Source organism: Rhamphochromis sp. 'chilingali', assembly GCF_963969265.1.
Source record: "Rhamphochromis sp. 'chilingali' genome assembly, chromosome: 2".
NCBI lineage: Eukaryota > Metazoa > Chordata > Actinopteri > Cichliformes > Cichlidae > Rhamphochromis > Rhamphochromis sp. 'chilingali'.
In genome coordinates, this window is record NC_137930.1 from 59,614,945 (window position 1) to 59,634,821 (window position 19,877).

Below are 19,877 nucleotides of genomic sequence, written 5' to 3' on the forward strand. Positions count from 1 at the left end.
TTAAAAACATGCAACCAAATTATATCCATTTCATTTTCAGGTTGATATTATTTGGAAGCTTTAGAAATCTTCTATGTGTTAGACCTTCAGTAGTAACCCGAGTCTGACAAACTCTACATGTGTTCAAAACCAAAAAAATGAGCACAAACCAGTTTTTCCATGTCAGACACATCAGCTGCAAGTGCTACACTTACTATGTTAGACTTTCAGAGTTGCACGCCGAACATTTATCTCCATAAATATCTCACTTCAGACACAAAATAAAAAAATATAAATTTGATTGTTATTGCACAGGCTGTAGATAACGTAACACAGCTAACCAGAGCCGTCCCCACAGTAATGTTGCAGAGCTTTGTTTCCCTCTGGTGGTCAGTTGTGTGCATGACTGTCACTAGTGTTTAATGCTCGCAAATTCATGAAAAAATCCTTTCAAAATGTTGTGTGCCCAAAAAATTGCTGCTCGTTTTCCTTTAGCCACCAGTATTATAATTAATATGCTACTAAACATTTCGCTATATTTTGTATATTTAAATATTTTTATGATAGCCAGCTTGTTTTTTAATTTTTAAAAAAAATTCTTTATTTATTTATTTTTTTTATGTAAGCAACACTTCAGGAGGACCAGGAGGTTAAAAGCATGAATCAAAGATGTGCAAAAGAAAGAAAATACAACGACAGCAACAGAAGGCAGCATTACTTCGCCTTCAAATTAAAGGAAAACTGGGGGCTTAACTTCTGCAGTGAACATTTATGCGTTCCTAAACACATCCATATCACAAAAATGACATCATACAAAATGATGCATTTCACTAAACACTACCATCACAAATCATCAACCGTACGCGCAAATCTTTATTTTGAAAACCTTAACCGGAAACCCATTTTTTTTTTTATCCTACACTGCTTGAATCTGATGAGGCATCCCTGGAGCGCGCAGCGTAATTGCAGGTGGAAAGCCTGGGAAGCAAGAAGCGATATAAGCAGGTGTCAAGCCGGGTTCGGGTTCATGATACGTTCCGTTTTTCTCCTGGATTTCGGTTGTTTTTGTGTGTTTGTGTCCCCCCCGCCACCTTCGATGATCTACAATGCAGACCTCAGCTTGGCTCGTCGGTCGTTGCGCTCTCATCCTCTGCGCGCTCCAGCTGATGGACGGGGCGAAAGGACAGAAGCAGTGTACTGAGGTGAGGCTACAGTCAATCAGTCTGAGCTGTTTATCGCTATATCAAAATAACTGACTGTTTATACAGAAAAGAAAGAAAAGGCGAAAGGCTGCTGTGTCTGCGCACGCTTGAGCGAGTTATTAATCTAGTGATCGAACAGTAAACACGATTAAACATTGATGTCACATTTCCGGGTCGATTTACGGTGTAGGTTTGGAGTCCCACTTTATAATTTGCAGCATGTGTGAAGACGCACACCTCAGCACTGCTTTCTGTTTAAATAACGCGAACAACATGGAGGAGTATGAATCACTGTTCAGGTCTGGTGTTTGTTGAACTTCACCAGTCTGTGCTATTAAGTTATCAGTTTCCTGCATGAACTGGCTTTTCCTTCCCTTTGGTCTGGCACAGCTCAACACGTTCTGACACTAGGCTGGCAGCACAACACACACACACACACACACACACACACACACACACACACACACACACACACACACACAGAGGTGTCCCAAGATAGAGGAGCAACATTCCTCTAAGTCATTCTCTTTTTTCACACTGACAAAGAGATTACTGCGGGCCTCCAGTTTGTTCCTATATGGTGGTTAAATCATTGTGCAGCTTTAGCTCTTCTGGGGAGGGTGAGATTTACCAGAGCTGATGTTTACGCTGAAAGAAATTTATTCCGAAGAGGACTTTGCTGAATCATGGTGTGAGATGAATATTGAACAGCTGCCACATCAGTGATTGACCACAGCACTTATGGGAGTCACAAGAGATAACGAGGGTTTAGTGTTGCACAGTTCACAATCCTGTATTTATTTTTTGTATCACTACAGCAGTAAAAACAGTTTGTGTATTAATATGCTTGATTTAGCCTCATTTCTTGTGACCTTTATCGGAAAGCGTCTCTGAGCTCTAACCTTAGACCCACTTAAAACCAGGGAAAAAAAAATCACTCCACACACAACAGCCTGTATGTGCCGGGGTGTCAAAATCTGGTTTGGCTCAAGGAATAGCATTATGTAAACTGTCAGAAATTAGGCCACCCGCCTCTGTAGACACAAGATGAGGAGAAGTGGAATCAAGAACACTGGGCCAGTGCTTTTCACTCATGGGCCACAGATTAAAACAATTACATGCAATAATCGAATGTCTAAGTGAGCCTACTTGAAATGTTAAAAGCTGCTGGTAAAATGACTCAGCCTCTTTCACCAGCAGCCCACTGTTGCCATCTCCCCTACTCCTATCGCCATGGAGATGGTTTGTTGTGACCAGGGGCAGAAGAATGGTTTTAGCTTTAGAGATTACACTGTGACTGGCACTCATGTTTTTCAGCCAATAGCAGCTGGATTCTGTAGGAATTCATTGTTAGTAGCAAGCAGTCTGCTCTGATTTGCTGGTGATTCTTATCTGGAAGAGATGATTCTGTGCTTTAGTTTGGGTGGAGATGTTTGCTGACCTGCCTCTGGCCTATGTTTAGTCAGGTTTTATGTCCAAGCCTGCTATGTTGACTGACTTCTTATGTTTTGTGTGTCTCCCTGGCAGACTGATTACTACTTTGAGTACACGGAGTGTGACAGCACAGGATCTCGGTGGAGAGTGGCCATCCCACAGCACCCTGGGGCCTGTACTGGACTACCAGCGCCAGTGCGAGGCACAGAATGCAGTGAGTTAAGTGTGCGTGTGGAAAATGACTGAAGCTGATGTGTGTATGTCACCTTCTTATCAGTAGCTGGAACTTTCACCACCACAACCTGACTGAGTGTGTTTGGACGTCGACCAACCATAGAGTGAAGCTACAGGCCAATAACCTTGGCACAAAAACAATGTTACGTAACATCTTTCTGTGCTTGCTACGAAACAAGGCACATAATTGATGGCACGTGTTGATGAAGGTTAGTGGTTGTTTAATGTGAAGTGAAAGGACAGGGAGATGTTAGTGTAGCTCCAAGAATGCACAGGTGCTCACTGACAAACATGTGTCCTTGAGGATGTTAACTCAAGCTCGTTTGGTGCTTTTTATTGGGCCATGTAACTAACCTTTCCAGTCGATGCTAATGTATTTTTTTTTTCTTAAGTAAAAAAGTGAGTCATAGAGGGTGTTACTTTTTTCTTTTTGTAGTTTTTGTTTGACACTCTTATCATAATGGAGCCAAGATGACACCGTTTCATTACATGACGGAATGCTCATGTTGCTGGTCATACAAGTTTGGTCTTTATCATTCACCTGTACAGGTTTGCCCAGTGCTTTTATTCAACACCACCTCACTAATGGATCGAATCCAACAATAGGGTTCATGGATGCTTTCTTTTCTTTTACTGTTTTCAAACCTACATGTGTTATGTATGCATAAATTGTTTGGAAAAAGTTTATTTATTATTTTAATAATAATAGTGCCGTGAACTGGAATGCACTGAAGACTGAACTAACAAAATGCTTTCCATATCAGCACTGTTTCTCACCTTTTGTTATTTTAAACAATTTTTTGTTTCCTTCTTCCTCCTCAGACCACTATTTATATACACTTGTGTTCTCATAGGTTCGTCATCTAATTCTAACTCGCATATGATATTTCAGTGTCATTCACTGTATTGAAATGGAGCACACCGCCCACTTAATGAGCTTATCTGTCACCAGTTGTTATGTGTAACTATCAAAGTGCCTGCCAGAGCAAACTATTTTTAAATCTAGCCTTGAAGCAGTTGCATGCTCTCACATTTAGCATAGAGAAGCATCACAATGCCATTAGACGAGAACAGGTATGAGGAAGAACTGTCCTCATACCTGTTCTGGAGAAATGCAGAGACACAATGGCTCAGTGAGGGGAAAACAAGTACAAAGACGCTTTGTAACAGATGTAAGAATGAAGTTTGTCAATCACTGGGGTTACATTACATGTAATGGCTGATGCGACCATGCTTTTTGCTGTAGAATGTGAAGAAGGTTGGTAAATTCAAAAACTGTTTTCTTTCTTTCACTGTGTCCACTAGCCTTCTCGTGTAAGGCTGGAGAGTTCCTGGAGATGTCAGCTCAGGAGTGCACTCAGTGTGCAGCAGGAAGCTACTCCCTCGGTAGCGGTATCCGCTTCGACCAATGGGATTACATGCCTATTGGATTTAGTAGCCTAGCAACCTCCCTGGAGAACAGCCTACCCGGTTATAACAGCCTCACCTGTAACAGGTAATTGAGTAAGACATTTAAAAAAGGGAAAAAGTTGGTAAAAAATACTATGCTGGATTTATTTATTTTTTTTCTTGTAGCTCTTCCTGGGCTCCTCAGGGAAACTATCTGGAGTCCAACAGGGATGAATGCACAGTCTCTCTCATCTATGCTGTGCATCTGAAGAAACAAGGCTCAGTTAGCTTTGACTACCAGTATCCTGACAGTAACCTGCTATTTGAGTTCTTTGTGAGTATTCGTTGCCTTTCAGTGGAAACATCTGCCATCACTTCATTATTAACTGTACAGTGGGGCAAAAAAGTATTTAGTCAGCCACCGATTGTGCAAGTTCCCCCGCTTAAAATGATGACAGAGGTCAGTAATTTGCACCAGAGGTACACTTCAACTGTGAGAGACAGAATGTGAAAAAAAAAAAATCCATGAATCCACATGGTAGGATTTGTAAAGAATTTATTCATAAATTAGGGTGGAAAATAAGTATTTGGTCAATAACAAAAATACAACTCAATACTTTGTAACATAACCTTTGTTGGCAATAACAGAGGTCAAACGTTTACTATAGGTCTTTACCAGGTTTGCACACACAGTAGCTGGTATTTTGGCCCATTCCTCCATGCAGATCTTCTCGAGAGCAGTGATGTTTTGGGGCTGTCGCCGAGCAACACGGACTTTCAATTCCCGCCACAGATTTTCTATGGGGTTGAGGTCTGGAGACTGGCTAGGCCACTCCAGGACTTTCAAATGCTTCTTACGGAGCCACTCCTTTGTTGCCCGGGCGGTGTGTTTTGGATCATTGTCATGTTGGAAGACCCAGCCTCGTTTCATCTTCAAAGTTCTCACTGATGGAAGGAGGTTTTGGCTCAAAATCTCACGATACATGGCCCCATTCATTCTGTCCTTAACACGGATCAGTCGTCCTGTCCCCTTGGCAGAAAAACAGCCCCATAGCATGATGTTTCCACCCCCATGCTTCACAGTAGGTATGGTGTTCTTGGGATGCAACTCAGTATTCTTCTTCCTCCAAACACGACGAGTTGAGTTTATACCAAAAAGTTCTACTTTGGTTTCATCTGACCACATGACATTCTCCCAATCCTCTGCTGTATCATCCATGTGCTCTCTGGCAAACTTCAGACGGGCCTGGACATGCACTGGCTTCAGCAGCGGAACACGTCTGGCACTGCGGGATTTGATTCCCTGCCGTTGTAGTGTGTTACTGATGGTGACCTTTGTTACTTTGGTCCCAGCTCTCTGCAGGTCATTCACCAGGTCCCCCCCGTGTGGTTCTGGGATCTTTGCTCACCGTTCTCATGATCATTTTGACCCCACGGGATGAGATCTTGCGTGGAGCCCCAGATCGAGGGAGATTATCAGTGGTCTTGTATGTCTTCCATTTTCTGATGATTGCTCCCACAGTTGATTTTTTCACACCAAGCTGCTTGCCTATTGTAGATTCACTCTTCCCAGTCTGGTGCAGGTCTACAATACTTTTCCTGGTGTCCTTCGAAAGCTCTTTGGTCTTGGCCATGGCGGAGTTTGGAGTCTGACTGTTTGAGGCTGTGGACAGGTGTCTTTTATACAGATGATGAGTTCAAACAGGTGCCATTCATACAGGTAACGAGTGGGGGACAGAAAAGCTTCTTACAGAAGACGTTACAGGTCTGTGAGAGCCAGAGATTTTCCTTGTTTGAGGTGACCAAATACTTATTTTCCACCCTGATTTACGAATAAATTCTTTACAAATCCTACCATGTGGATTCATGGATTTTTTTTTTTTTTCACCTTCTGTCTCTCACAGTTGAAGTGTACTTCTGGTGCAAATTACTGACCTCTGTCATCATTTTAAGTGGGGGAACTTGCACAATCGGTGGCTGACTAAATACTTTTTTGCCCCACTGTAACTGTACAGTACTCTCTGTATATAGTAACCATTGTCCTTAATGTAAATATGTAAGAAAAATTGTGTATGTTTCTGTTCTGTGTCCTGTGTACTGTTTGTTTGTATATGTGTCTTTTTGGCAACCAAATTTCCCCTTGTGGGACAATTAAATGGATTATTCTATTCTATTCTATTCTATTCTATTATTATTGCTTGTATATACATCTATCAATGCTATTTTATTTGTAAGAAGCCTGCAAGAGCTAATTAAAAAGTACTATAGATTGTGCTCAAGCTAAAGCATAGTTACATAGTTTTCTTACAGTTAATTCTAGTACTTTTTTTTGTATTTTCCCTTGTCCACTTATCAGTGTAGTGATGCGGTGTGTATGCATGAACATATAAACCATGCACAATGTTGTAACTGAAAATTAGTGTGAAAAAAAAGGGGGGAGGTTTTGATCTGCTTGTGTGTGTTTAGATCCAGAATGACCAGTGTCAAGAAATGGATCACTCTGATGACAAGAAGTGGCTCAAGCTCACCAAGCATGGCGAATGGGCAACTCATACGGTAAATGTCTCACAGAGCACGACGACAAGTAGACAGAAAGGGCAGGTTTTTAGCCTCGTTCTCCCAAATCAAATGTATTGTGTAACATCCACAGAGCGGATAGAAGCAGGAAGCGTGTACACAGAAAGGAGCTGGCATCATTTTATATTGTCTCCAGTAATTTTCCACTCATGCTGTAAATGAGCTTCTGCACGTACATATTTTGGTTTCTGCATTGTGAATTAAAATGTACAATTAAATGTAATATATGGATCTTCTTGAGATAGGTTTCTAGTGGTGGTACTGCTCCTTGCTTCTTCTCGCAGGTTAGATTAGATTTGTTTGGTTCAAGAAAATTGTTCTGCTATTTTAATTCCTTAATAAGAAAAAAAATATATGAATTTACTTACGTGGCATTATATGCCATGAAAACAAAACAATCTGTATAAAGTTACTGTTGTCCTGCATACTTTGCAGTTTATGTTTTCTGAACTTGTGCTGTTAAGCTTTATACTTCATGGTTAGATGGCTATAGAGTTACAGCTTAGCTGCTGCAATTAAGCTGATCGCATATAATGACCTTTCTTAATTTTCAGATAGAATATTATATTAATTATTAATATTTAATCCCAAGCTGATGATGCATTGATATGTGTATTCTAGGTGAACCTGAAATCTGGCACCAACATCCTTTACTGGAGGACTGGTGGTGTTACGATGGGAAAAAAAGTGGTGAATCCTGCACTGCTAAAAAATATTCATATTGAGGGTTGGTGGTTACTTTTGCTTTTTTCTTTTTCTCTTTATAAAAAATGACAACAAAATAGATCAAACAGTTACGTCTTCTTTCTATCTTTTCTGCTCCGCTCAGGTGTTGCCTACACATCAGAGTGTTTTCCGTGTAAGCCGGGATCTTTCAGTCGAGTCCCTGGCTCCTCCTCATGTGAACCCTGTCCTCGGGACACCTATTCTGGCCATGGTGCCAGTTCCTGCACTCCCTGTAACACCAGCACTCAGTATGCAGGTATGAATAAAAAGCTAGATTTGCCATTTCAAATCTGTTTTGAATCCTAATTGCTATCACTGCTTTTTAGAGAAGCACATCTAAAGGATATAGATAGAGCTTGTCCTATTTTTATGTCACAGTTGTCAAACTTCAGAAAAAGAAACACAGTGAGCCCGCGTGATCGCAAGGGAATAGCAGGTTTTGGCAACTGGGGCAGCAAAAGTAATGCTTGATCATTATGTTAGTATATTTGCTAACATATGTAATATGATAGGAAGGCAGCCAATGCACTAGAATCTTGAACTAGAAGTTTAGATTTTTTTTTTTTTCCCCCCAGGGGGTTTGAACGAGGACTTTTCAGTTAAAGTACTGTGGTTATTTTATTTGTATGATGTATCTTGTAACATACTTTTACATACTGCTACATAATGTTAACATACTTTTTGAAAATGTATTTAGTTGGATCTTTCTACTCAAGTGATTTAAAAAAAATGTATTCACTTATTTTTAAAATTGGCCTGTACCATATTAAATAGGCACATCTCAGGATAAATACAGTATTAAGGACTGCCAATAAGTTGCACTCCTTTGGATTATGAACTAAATATGACACAACCTACTCCTTGCCTGGGACAATGATTGGCCATTTCTTGTAGATGCACTGTTGACCGATATGTATTTTGATGTTATTTTTTAATATTTTTTATTTGAGCTGTACTAGGTGATGTGTTTTATGAAGACCAAAAGGCAAAACCAGCTGATATGGCAATACAACTCTTCTTTGTACTTCAAACGAGTTGTTCAGACTGTTTAACCATCTAATGAAATTTAAGTTTTAAGATGAAAGAACAGACAATTCCACAGTTTTTACTGAGGCACACTCTGCCTTGATAAAGAATCATATAATGCATTTAATTAATTTTCTGTTTAGTAAAGTAATTTAAAAGTCACTGGATACAGCTAGATACGGTAGAGGATTAGGGCCACCGGGGGGGAAAAAAAAGTTTTCTTTTTTTCCAGAATTCTGAAAAAAAATAATTCTAAGGAAAAAGTCAAAATTCTGAGCTTAACCTCAGAATTCTTTCTTTTGTCTCAGACTTCTGGAAAAGAAGAAAAAAATCACATGCCCACTTTTTTTCCCCAGTGGCCCTAGTCCTCTTTCCTAGCTAGATCATCCAGGGAATAAACATATTTTATTTAGTACATATTTTGCGACTGTTGCTTTGCTAGTGTTGTATCCATATAAAAGGAAATGGGGGTGGGGGGGATCGATTCTGCTTAAAATTGCTCCTGTTTTTAAATAATTATATTTGCTTTATATCTCCTATGCTAATATTAATATAATGTATCCCCACTTTTCCTAGCTGAGGGATCTGGCTCATGTAAGGACAGACCTCCCTGTTCCATGAAGGATTATTTCCAGATCCACACAGCTTGTGACCAAGAGCGCAAGGTGAGAGAAAAGAGGCTACCTCTTTACTAAAGAGCCTGTTGAGACTCGCTCTATAATCACAGTTTGTCCTTTTTATTCCAACTCACACCTTTTTTTTATCTGATTTCAGACACAGGTCATATTTAAGTGGGTTGAACCTAAGATCTGTCTTGAGAATGTGACTGGAGCTGTGACATTGCCTCCAAGTGGAGAACGAGAGCCCTGCCCCCCCTGTAACCCTGGTTTCTATAACAATGACACGGCCACATGCTCACCATGTCCACCTGGGACCTTTTCCGATGGCATGAAACGTACTGAAAACTTTCTATCTTACAGTCCTCATTTGTCTTCCACTTACCTTTTGTTTCATGCGGTTTCCCAATTGTGTTTTTCACTGTTTGTCCCCAGCATGTCAGCAGTGTCCTGCAGGCTCTGAGCCCACCTTGGGTTATGAGTACAAATGGTGGAATGTTCTTCCTTCTAACATGAAGACTTCCTGTTTTAATGTCGGCAATTCCAAGTGTGACAGTATGAATGGTAGGTGTTTATGGCAAGACATGCCCACTTTTGCTCTTTCCCTCAATTCTGGTCTATTTTGTCACTGTATTGTGTGATGACTCCAATGAAGTGAATCAAAAAGCATGGCAAATATTTGGCTACCATTAGCAACACGCACTAACCGCAACACCCACACGACACTAACCGCAACACTGGGAAATTTGTTTTGTCACAGCAGGAAGTGGACAGTGCAAAAGTTATGAGGCAAAAATTAGAATACAATAAGAATAAATACAGTACACAACTGTACAGAATAGAATAAAATAAAATACTATATACAGTAGAATAAAATAAAATAAATATACAATAAGATAAAAATAGAATACAAATACTATATACAACTGAGTAAAAATACAACGATGACAGAAAGGATTATTGCACTTAGTATTATTGCATATGTATGGATGTGTGTGCTTGATCAGTTATTTATTTATTTATTTATTTTCAGGTTGGGCGGTTGCAGGTAATCACATCCAGGCTGGAGCCGGAAGCTCTGATAATGATTACCTCATCCTCAACCTCCATGTTCCTGGATTCAAGTAAGGATAGTAGCTTTGAGTTTTTTAGCCTCCATCACTTTTGCCACTGAGCTATTTCTTTCAGCTGTGACTAATTCCCTTCTTCTGTTTATTTGCCATCAGGCTTCCTACTTCAGTGTCGAGTCATTCAGGGGAAGAATTTGGTCGCATTACATTTGAATTTGAAACTTCTTGCACAGCTGACTGTGAGCTCTACTTCATGATGGTGAGAAGAGTTACTGACATGATTGCTGCTCTGAAAAATGTTACCATAGATTTTCAAACCAGAAATTTGTCTAATGAATCTTTTAGGATGTAAACAGGAAGAGTACAAAAATAGTGGAGTCTTGGGAGAAAAACAAAACAAGGCAAACCTACACACACATCATGACAAAGAATGCTTCAGTTTCCTACACATGGGCCTTCCAGAGGACTAACCAAGCTTCAGATGTGAGTAGAAGTACACAATTACACACAGATATGAACTAATTTAAACTACATTCACTTCAAAGCTGTCAGTGAACGATGTTCATTAATACTTTCCACCCAATCCATCCATTTCCTTCCACTTATCCGGGGCTGGGTCATTAGGGCAGCAACCTAAGTAGAGACACCCAGACAGACCTCCCTCTCCCTGGCCACCTCCTCCAGCTTGTCTGGGGGAACACAAAGGTGTTCCCAGGCCAAATGAGAGATATAATCTCTCAAGCTTGGCCTGGGTCTGCAACGCAGCATCCTCCCAGTGGGTTATGCCTGGAACACATCACCCTGGAGACCCCAGCAGGCATCCTTGTCAGATCACCTCAATTGGCTCCTTTCGATGTGGAGGAGTAGCAGCTCTACTCTGAGCCTCTCCCAGATGGCCAAACTCCTCACTTTATCTCCAAGGGAGAGGCCAGCCACACTTCAGAGGAGGCCCATTTCCGTCACTTGTATCCACGATCTCGTTTTTTGGTCACTACTCAAAGGTCGTGAGCATAGCTGAGGGTAGGGACGTAGACCGGGAAATTGAGAGCTTAGCTTTTAAGTGCAGGTCTCTCTTCACTACAACAGACCGGTACAGCATTCGCATCACTGGCGCTGCAGCACCAATCTGTCTGTCAATCTCCTACTCCCCTCTTCCCTCGCTTGTGAACAAGACCCCAAGATACTGACCCAAGGCACTCCACTTGGGGCAGGAACTCGTCCCTAACCTGGTTTAGTATGGACATGGCACCCTTTTCTGGCTGAGGACCATGGCCTCAGACTTGGAGGTGGTGATTCTCATCCTGCTGCTGGAGGCCACCGCCTGATGAAGTCAACGGAGCCACATCTGCGAAAGGCAGAGATGAGATTCTGAGACCACCCAAGTTGAAGCTTTCTGTCACTTGGCCTAGAAATTCTGCCCATTTAAATTATAAATTGAATCTGTAACAAACGGCAACCCTGGTTTATTTATTTGTTTATTTATAAGGAACCCCATTAGCTTCCACAACAGTGGTTGCTAGTCTTCCTGGGGCCCAAACCATCAAATACCACCAAATAAAATGTTACACAATGAGTTGGATGCAAATTGTCCACATAATTTGGCTCTTAGATCCACAATAAGGTTTTACAATTCTGAAAATGTAAACATGTGAATATTAAAAATTATATAAAAAAGCAAAAAAACCAAAACAAAACACTCAAACAAAATACACAATTTCCATTACAAGTGACATTACCCTCTACAATTTTTACAAATAAATTAAAAACTGCCTAAATAGGCTTTTAGGTGATTTTTAAAATTATGAATAGAAGCCAATTCTCTAATTGCATAAGGGAACTTATTCCACTGAAAAGATGCTCTAAATATAACAGAGTTTTTCAAAAAGTTACTTTTAACTCGAGGAGTTACTAAATTGTGGTTACGGTAGTTGAGAATCGTGTAGCATGATTATGTATTTCATCTGGATACTGCAACTGAGCATAAAAAAAGTGTGGTGTGTTTACCAGTATTGCTTTCTTTAAAAATACAAGTAATCCATAGTATAATTTAGCTTGTACAGAAAGCCAAGAAAGTTTATCGTGCATTTTATCAATACTTGTATAATATGAACACCTTAACACTAATCTGGCCGCCCTATTTTGGACTAACTGAAGTCTGTTCAGATCTGTCTTATTAGCTGCTGACCAAATGATTGAGCAGTACTCTAGATGAGATAATACTAGTGCATTAATGACATCTTTCATAATTGAAGAAGTGATATAAAAAGAGCATTTCCTAGCTATAGCTGTGCCCTGTCCCATTTTCTTAATAACAGAGTTGATGTGCTGAGACCATGAAAGGTGGTGGTTTATGGTAACACCAAGTAATTTAATCTGGGTGACCTGTTCTAATACCAATCCAGCTATGGAAAGATTTAGTTGTGGGCTGTTGACTAAGCGTCCTCTACTTCCTATTAACATGGATTTGGATTTAGACACGTTTAAAATCATGTTGTTTTTACTTATCCAATCAAACACGTTCAGCAAATCTAGTTGTAATACGCTTGTCAATTCAGAGTGGCTACTGGCTGAATAAAACATGGTGGAATCATCAGCATACATTACAAGATGAGATTTATCCAGGACATACGGCAAATCATTTGTAAAGACTGAGTAGAGAAGTGGACCGAGGCAGCTGCCTTGGGGTAGACCACAGTTCATTTCACAGCCCTCCGAGAAATAACCATTATAATAAACCTTTTGCCTTCTTCCAGACAAATAACTTTCCATCCAGCACAAAGCAGCTGGTGAAAATCCATAACATTTTAGTTTATCTATCAAAAGATCATGATTTATCAAATCAAATGCAGCACTAAAATCCAAAAATACCACCCCGGCCAAATTCCCATTATCTAGATATTTGTACCAGTTATCTGTCATGTGAATGAGAGCTGAACTGGTGGAATAACCAGGTTTGTAGGCATGTTGAAACTGAGTGAGTAACTGATTTTCTGTTAGGTAATGTTGAATTTGTTCATAGACAATCCTCTCCATAATTTTACTTAGAACGGGGAGTAGACTAATAGGTCTGCTATTGACACCATTAAAAACGTCATTCTTGTTTTTAGGAATGGGAATTATTTTTGATTCTTTCCACTGCAATGGAAATAAGCTGCATGCCAAAGATCTATTAAATATGTGACATATAGGAAGGGACACAAACTTGGCTGCAACTTTGAGCAGTTTACTGTCTATGTTATCAGAGCCGGAGGATGTATCGTCAGGAAGTGATATCAATAAGCGCTCTACCATCTCCGCATTCACTGCCTCAAACTTAAATTGGCATTGCTTATTATTCATGATAACATCCTGTATAAGACGACGTGATAAGGTGGGATCGCCTCTGCTCATATTAGATTTTAAATTTGTTATTTTATTGCTGTAATAATTCGCAAAATAATTGGCTATGTCCTTAGCTTTACTTATAAACGTACCACCCGTGTAGATGTGAGACATCACCGGAGCAAGATCTCTACCCATTATATTATTTAAAACTTTCCACACCTTTTTGCTGTCCTTATTGGCCTCCTTGAGCTTAAGTTGATAATATTCTTTCTTCTTGCGCCTATTCAATTTAGTTACTTGATTTCTTAACTCGCGATATCGTGCCCACTCTTGTGGACTGACAGACTTATGTGCTTTTGCTTTTGCTATATCCCTTTCTGACATTGCAACCTTAAGTTCATTATCTAACCAAGGTGCGTAGTTCTTTTTAACAGTAAATCTTTTTAAGGGGGCATGTTTGTCAGCCAGGTAGCAAAAGTTTTCAATAAACATAGATAATGCCATATCAGGGTCACTCTCGAGGCAGATGTCAGTCCAGTGAATTTCTTTTACGTCATTAATATACTTATCTGCATTGAAATTTTTGTATGATCTATGAAAAATAATCTTGTGCAGTTTTCAGTGGTTTCATTTTCTTGGTCAAACCTACAAGATTATGGTCACTATAGCCAACTGGAATAGAAACAATATTAGAGCAATGCTCAGGAATATATATATATATATATATATATATATATATATATATATATATATATATATATATATATATATATATATATATATATATATATATATATATATATATATATATATATATATATATATATATATATATATATATATATATATATATATATATATATATATATATATATATATATATATATATATATATGTGTGTGTGTGTGTATGTATGTATGTATGTATGTATATATATATGTATATATATGTGTGTATATATGTGTGTGTGTGTGTATATATATATATATATGTGTATGTATGTGTGTGTGTGTGTATATATATATATATATATATATATATGTGTGTGTGTGTGTATATATATATATATATATATATATATATATATATATATATATATATATATATATATATATATATATATATATATATATATATATATATATATATATATGAATGAATGATCAATACATGATGATGACCTCCTGCGTTGACCGTGACCCGGGTGGGAATGGTGATCATCTGAGACAGGCAACAAGCCGACGCTGATGAACTTATCTTTTTCCTTAAAGGACAAGAAGGAGCTGACCAATTGATATTAAAGTCTCCTAATAAGAACATGTCTTTGTTTTCCTCAGTTACTTTTTCCCTGGTAGAGTCCAACACCCACTGGGAAGCCTGACTTATTACAGGCTATGCAGACCAAGCTCTTGCAATGGTTGCAAAAGGATCAACTGGCTCAAAGCAACGGGCCAGACACCCCATACTCCTGAAACACCTCCCACAGAACTCTCCGAGGCACATGGTCAGATGCTTTCTCCAAGTCCACAAAACACATGTAGATTGGTTGGGCAACCTCCCATGCACCCCCAAATATCCTCAAAAGGGTAAAGAGGTGGTCCAGTGTTCAGCGACCGGGACAAAAACCGCATTGTTGCTCCTGTGTCCAAAGTTCAGTCTTTGTACAACACCCAGAGCCTTTAGGAACCTCATCCACTCCAGGGGCTATCCCACCAAAGAGTTGGTGGTGATAGAGTCATCTATCACCAGGGGTGGGGTCACCCCTGGTGATAGATGACTCGCCCCCCTCCTCCCCAGACTCTGCTTCCTCTATGGAAGATCCCACAGTCCCACCTGAGCCAACTCACCACCAGGTGGTGATCAGCTGTCAGCTCAGCACCTCTCTTCACCCAAGTGTCTAGCACATACAGCTGCAGATCTGATGATACAGTTACAAAATCGATCACTGACGTGTGGGCTAGGGTGTCCTTTAAAATTATAAATATATTTATATATTATTAATTAGAGTTATATATAAATATATAACTCTAATTTAATTTACCTCAAATATTTTAGTTATCTCATATAATTGCAAACCTTATTACATATCATAAAGTGCAAAACTGTAAAAGAATAGCAGTAACCTTTGCTTCTTGCTTTTTGTTTTAAACTGTCTTTGGTTGCTGTTGTTGTCATTGTGTTGTAATTTGTGCAATAGCTAATAAAATCTGAAATGACTGAGTTCTTGAGGTCAGACCACTTTAGGCACACCAAGTACTCCCTTCTTTTTGGTTCTAAAGATAAATTCTGAAGTGTCATTCAGTGTCTTGCACAATATATCAACACTGGAGATTTTATTTCATGTCATCTAGCTGATGTGTATTTATCTCTCTCTACCTAAGGTACGACAGTATGTCAAAGATGTGGCGCGAATCTACTCCATCACTGTGAGTAACGCGGTGGACGGAGTGTCCTCTAGCTGTCGGGTTTGTGCCCTCGGTGCACAACCGTCCAGCTCTGCGTGTGTGCCGTGCCCACCTGGGCATTACATAGACGCAAGTACGAGCCAGTGCACAGAGTGTCCACCTAACACATACCTGATGCCTCACGCTGCACCAGGCCCTGATGCCTGCAAATCCTGTGGACCTTCCAGCAAAAGTGACAAGGTTTGTTGCTATGATTGAGAAAGAATTTAAGAAAATTCTTGTTATCAGTAAGGCGGTACACCAGATACCTGTGTATTTGTTTTCCAGGAGCACAGCTTATGCTATAGTGACTGTCACTTCACCTACACAGAAGGCAATGCCACTCTGACTTTTGACTTCAGCTCACTTGGGCCAGTGGGGTCACTGATGAATGGCCCAAGCTTTACCTCAAAAGGAACCAAGTACTTCCATCACTTCAATATCAGTATCTGTGGAGGAAAGGTGTGCAAAGATGAAAATGCGCAGAAAATCCTGCAATTTTAAATGTGTTGTGCACAAATTGAATGTCATTGCAATTTTCTCTTTTTCTTTAAGGGTCAGTTGGCAGTATGTACAGACAATGTAACAGACCTATCCATCACTGACTCCCAGAGAGAAAAGGAAGGGCCCAATGCCATCACGACCTTCATCTGTCAATCAACAATAATCCCAGCTAGTGGACGAGGATTCCACACAGCCCTCTCCTCGCAGTCCATTAACCTGGCTGACACATTTGTTGGTTAGTGAGCATCAAACACAGACGGTGGCAGTGAAGAGAATTGAATTTAGGTTTACTTTTTTATGCCTCTATTTTTATTTTAAAAGAATAAAATAATATGTGATAATAAGTAAAAGGTCCTTTTTTGTGGGGATCATTACTCGTATAATATAAAAGGTCTTTTTTGCTTGTCTTTAAATGTTAAACTCCTGTCATAGAAAAGATTAAAGACAAATTAAAAGTAGACATATTATTAAGTAATACATTTCTATAAATATTAACAGGGACAACTGTGGATAACAACCTTGAAGGAATAAGTGTAACACCAGATCTGTTTCCCAAGACCTCCAAGAAAGTTCCTGATGTCAACTTTTACTACAGGTGCCTATCATTACAGGCATTATTTATAGAGTGGGAAAAAAAATCACTGCTTTAAGCTTCTTGCTTTCTGTGCTTTTTGGTGTAAGGTCTTTGGAGACAACTTCATCTTGCGAGTCGGGTCGGAGCGTGGTGGTGACACTTCGCTGTAACCCAGACAAGAGCACTACGGGGGAGCTCTCAGTACCCAGGTCTTTCTCATCAACGTCTCTCTAATTTTCATGTGTTTGTCACTGTTCTGTGCTGTGGTCCAGCTTACTGAACAAATTGTGCCTTTGGCTATTTCAGTCAGTGTCCTGCTGGAACGTGTGATGGTTGCACCTTTCAATTCTTATGGGAGAGCTCAGGGGCTTGTCCTACATGCACAGAAAGAGACTACCATCAGATAGAGGGAGTCTGCAAGGGAGGAAATCAGGTGTGTGTGTGGACATATACTTGTCTATGAGTACTGGATTTTTCTTAAAGGCATGTTTAATGTGAATTAAAACAGACTGTGTACTGCAGCTTTCATTTGAAGTGGTTTATATTCACCTCCGATTTTAAAATTCTTATCCAATTTTATAGCCAGCCAAGCAACCAAACGGGTTATAATTCCACAACCGTTCATGGTAACAAGCCTAAAGGTTGTTAGCATCCAAAATATCCATGTATGTAGAAAAATCCCACAAAGCTTAAAGTCAGCACTATAACAGTCTTTGTTTCACTTAAAATGCAGGTTGCTGGAATGAAGACAAACCTATTGAACACTTCAAATTTCATATTTACACTTACTAGTGTATGCGCTGTCCCATTCATGTGTGTATATCCACCCTTAGGACTTGCTGTATGTGTGGAATGAACCAAAGCTGTGCATGGGTGGTGTGCCCTTGCCTGCTAAGAAAACACAGACCTGTGAGGGCATTGAGTTCTGGATCCAGCTTGGTGCAGGACTGGGAGCTTTCACTGCAGTGTTGCTCGTTTCCCTGACCTGCTATTTCTGGAAGAAGAACAAACGGTATCTTTAGCCTCTTGTTCTTTAACTTCTCACATCATTATTTAATTACATGTTTTCTCATTTTCCCCTTAATTCCCCTTAATATTCTCCCCTTCTCCCTTTCTCACCTTCTTCCTCATCACTGCTGTAAGATTTTAGCTTCACATGTTTTGTTTTCTTTCCTTAACTTTGTCTCTTCTTCTCCATTATTACCAAATCCCATCTCTTGCCATTCTGTCTCTGTAACATCACAGTATTTATGTGAAGATTCTTCGTCTTCTTCTTCTTCTTGTAAATTTCTGCAGTATTGATTCTGTCACTTGTCTCTGTGCAAGGTTGGAGTATAAGTACTCCCGGCTGGTGATGTCTGCTAATAAGGAATGTGAAATGCCAGTGGCTGACAGCTGTGCTGTGATGGAGGGGGAGAATGAGGCAGACATGGAGGATGAAGTTGTATACACAAAACCTTCTCTACTTGGAAAACTCAAAGCCATAGCATCCAAGGTGAGAGACACAGTATCACTATACTTTTAAAACCACAAAGTTCCACAGTGGTAAAAAAACAAACAAACAAACTATATAGTGTTGCAAAATAATTCTCTTTTCGTTTTCATTTTAGAGAAATGGAGATAACTATGAAAATGTGCAGCTAAATTCGGCTCATTCCAAAACATTGGTGTGGAGCTAGAGTGGAAGAACCGTGAAGGGGGCTGAGGGGAGAAATCAGACCTTCAAGAGACTTTTCCCACTTTGTGACCCCTATCTAACTATCCCCTTTATAAGCTTTGATACCTGGAACACCAACTGTTTGTATGTGCACACACATATAGACATAACATCAGAGCCATGCTCAAACGAGTCACACTAACCTGGTGGCCTTAAAGCTTGGTACGATGGAGCTGTCCAGTTAAAGACTGTGAAGCAGGTGTGTGGCTGACACTTCCTGATAGCTGTCTGATTCTAATTTATTTCAGGAAAAAATTGATAGAAGAGCTCAGGGTAAGACAAAGACCTATTTAAGATGTCCTGTTTTGCTATTTTTCTCTCTTCAGTTTGCGTATCGTCCAATATTTCGTTGATACCTGTGGTATAGTTCATCTTCAGGAAAGCTATGATTTGCCTTTCCATATCCCACAGATGTTTACACAGATGGTTTATTCTTTTCATGTACAATCATTACCTTCTCATGTTTTTGTTGTTTTTTTTTTTTTATTTGAAATTATATAATGAAGAGAACTACTGATCAGTTGAAATTTGAATTTGCCATATTCTGTTTGGGTTGTGGTGTGGACTGTCCATGTACTTCAAATAAATCATGATGTATTTATGTATAATCTGACTCAGTTTGATTATCTTATTAAAAAGCTGCTGAAAAATTAAGCAATAAATACATTTGACTTAAGGTTAAGTCAAATGTATTTGTTCAATACTATTTAGACTCAAGGTACTTTTGCATGCTTTGCAGACTGAAAAGAGGAATACAAAGAGACATTTAAAACATCTGTAAACATATGTATACAAGCTTGCACAAACAGTCATTATTAAAATATGAAGACATTTCACAGATGTCCAGTTATATAGATCTGGTGCACTTGCTTCTATTTTAATGGGATTGTCACCAAAAATTCAAGTTGTTTCTAATACGGCCTTAGTAAAAGCTATGTCAAATCGTCATTAACACTATGGGGCATCCATAAAAAATGGAACTGGCAAACAAAAATGTAACTCGTGAAGAAATATGCACTCATCAACCACTTTGTTAGGGGATCCTATTGTTAAGATGACC

The 19,877-nt window shown here is 39.4% G+C and overlaps 1 protein-coding gene across 2 annotated transcripts; it reads left to right on the top strand.

The window, feature by feature from the left end:
* Window positions 1-914: 914 nt before the first annotated feature.
* On the top strand, window positions 915-19,436 carry elapor2a (endosome-lysosome associated apoptosis and autophagy regulator family member 2a). 2 transcript variants are annotated; one of them, XM_080874469.1, is made up of 22 exons: window positions 915-1,181; window positions 2,709-2,829; window positions 4,155-4,344; window positions 4,425-4,572; window positions 6,705-6,794; window positions 7,437-7,542; window positions 7,645-7,797; window positions 9,144-9,232; window positions 9,342-9,522; window positions 9,620-9,748; window positions 10,218-10,308; window positions 10,411-10,513; window positions 10,600-10,737; window positions 15,960-16,223; window positions 16,311-16,484; window positions 16,578-16,761; window positions 17,025-17,121; window positions 17,208-17,309; window positions 17,407-17,533; window positions 17,934-18,112; window positions 18,427-18,595; window positions 18,711-19,436. In XM_080874469.1, exons 1-22 carry the CDS (start codon window positions 1,086-1,088, stop codon window positions 18,777-18,779), a joined length of 3,000 nt encoding a protein of 999 aa, XP_080730595.1. In that variant the 5' UTR covers window positions 915-1,085; the 3' UTR covers window positions 18,780-19,436. The 2 variants fall into 2 exon arrangements, with proteins under 2 accessions (XP_080730595.1, XP_080730596.1); XM_080874470.1 differs by lacking the exon at window positions 915-1,181 and adding an exon at window positions 2,491-2,530.
* The last annotated feature ends 441 nt before the right edge of the window (window positions 19,437-19,877 follow it).

Bases quoted from the DNA above. Each gene is read 5' to 3' on its own strand.
- elapor2a (XM_080874469.1), top strand. From the start codon at position 1,086: ATGCAGACCTCAGCTTGGCTCGTCGGTCGTTGCGCTCTCATCCTCTGC. The intron at 10,309-10,410 runs GTAAGGATAGTA...ATTTGCCATCAG, and splicing joins CTCCATGTTCCTGGATTCAA to GCTTCCTACTTCAGTGTCGA. The intron at 10,738-15,959 runs GTGAGTAGAAGT...TCTCTACCTAAG, and splicing joins GGACTAACCAAGCTTCAGAT to GTACGACAGTATGTCAAAGA.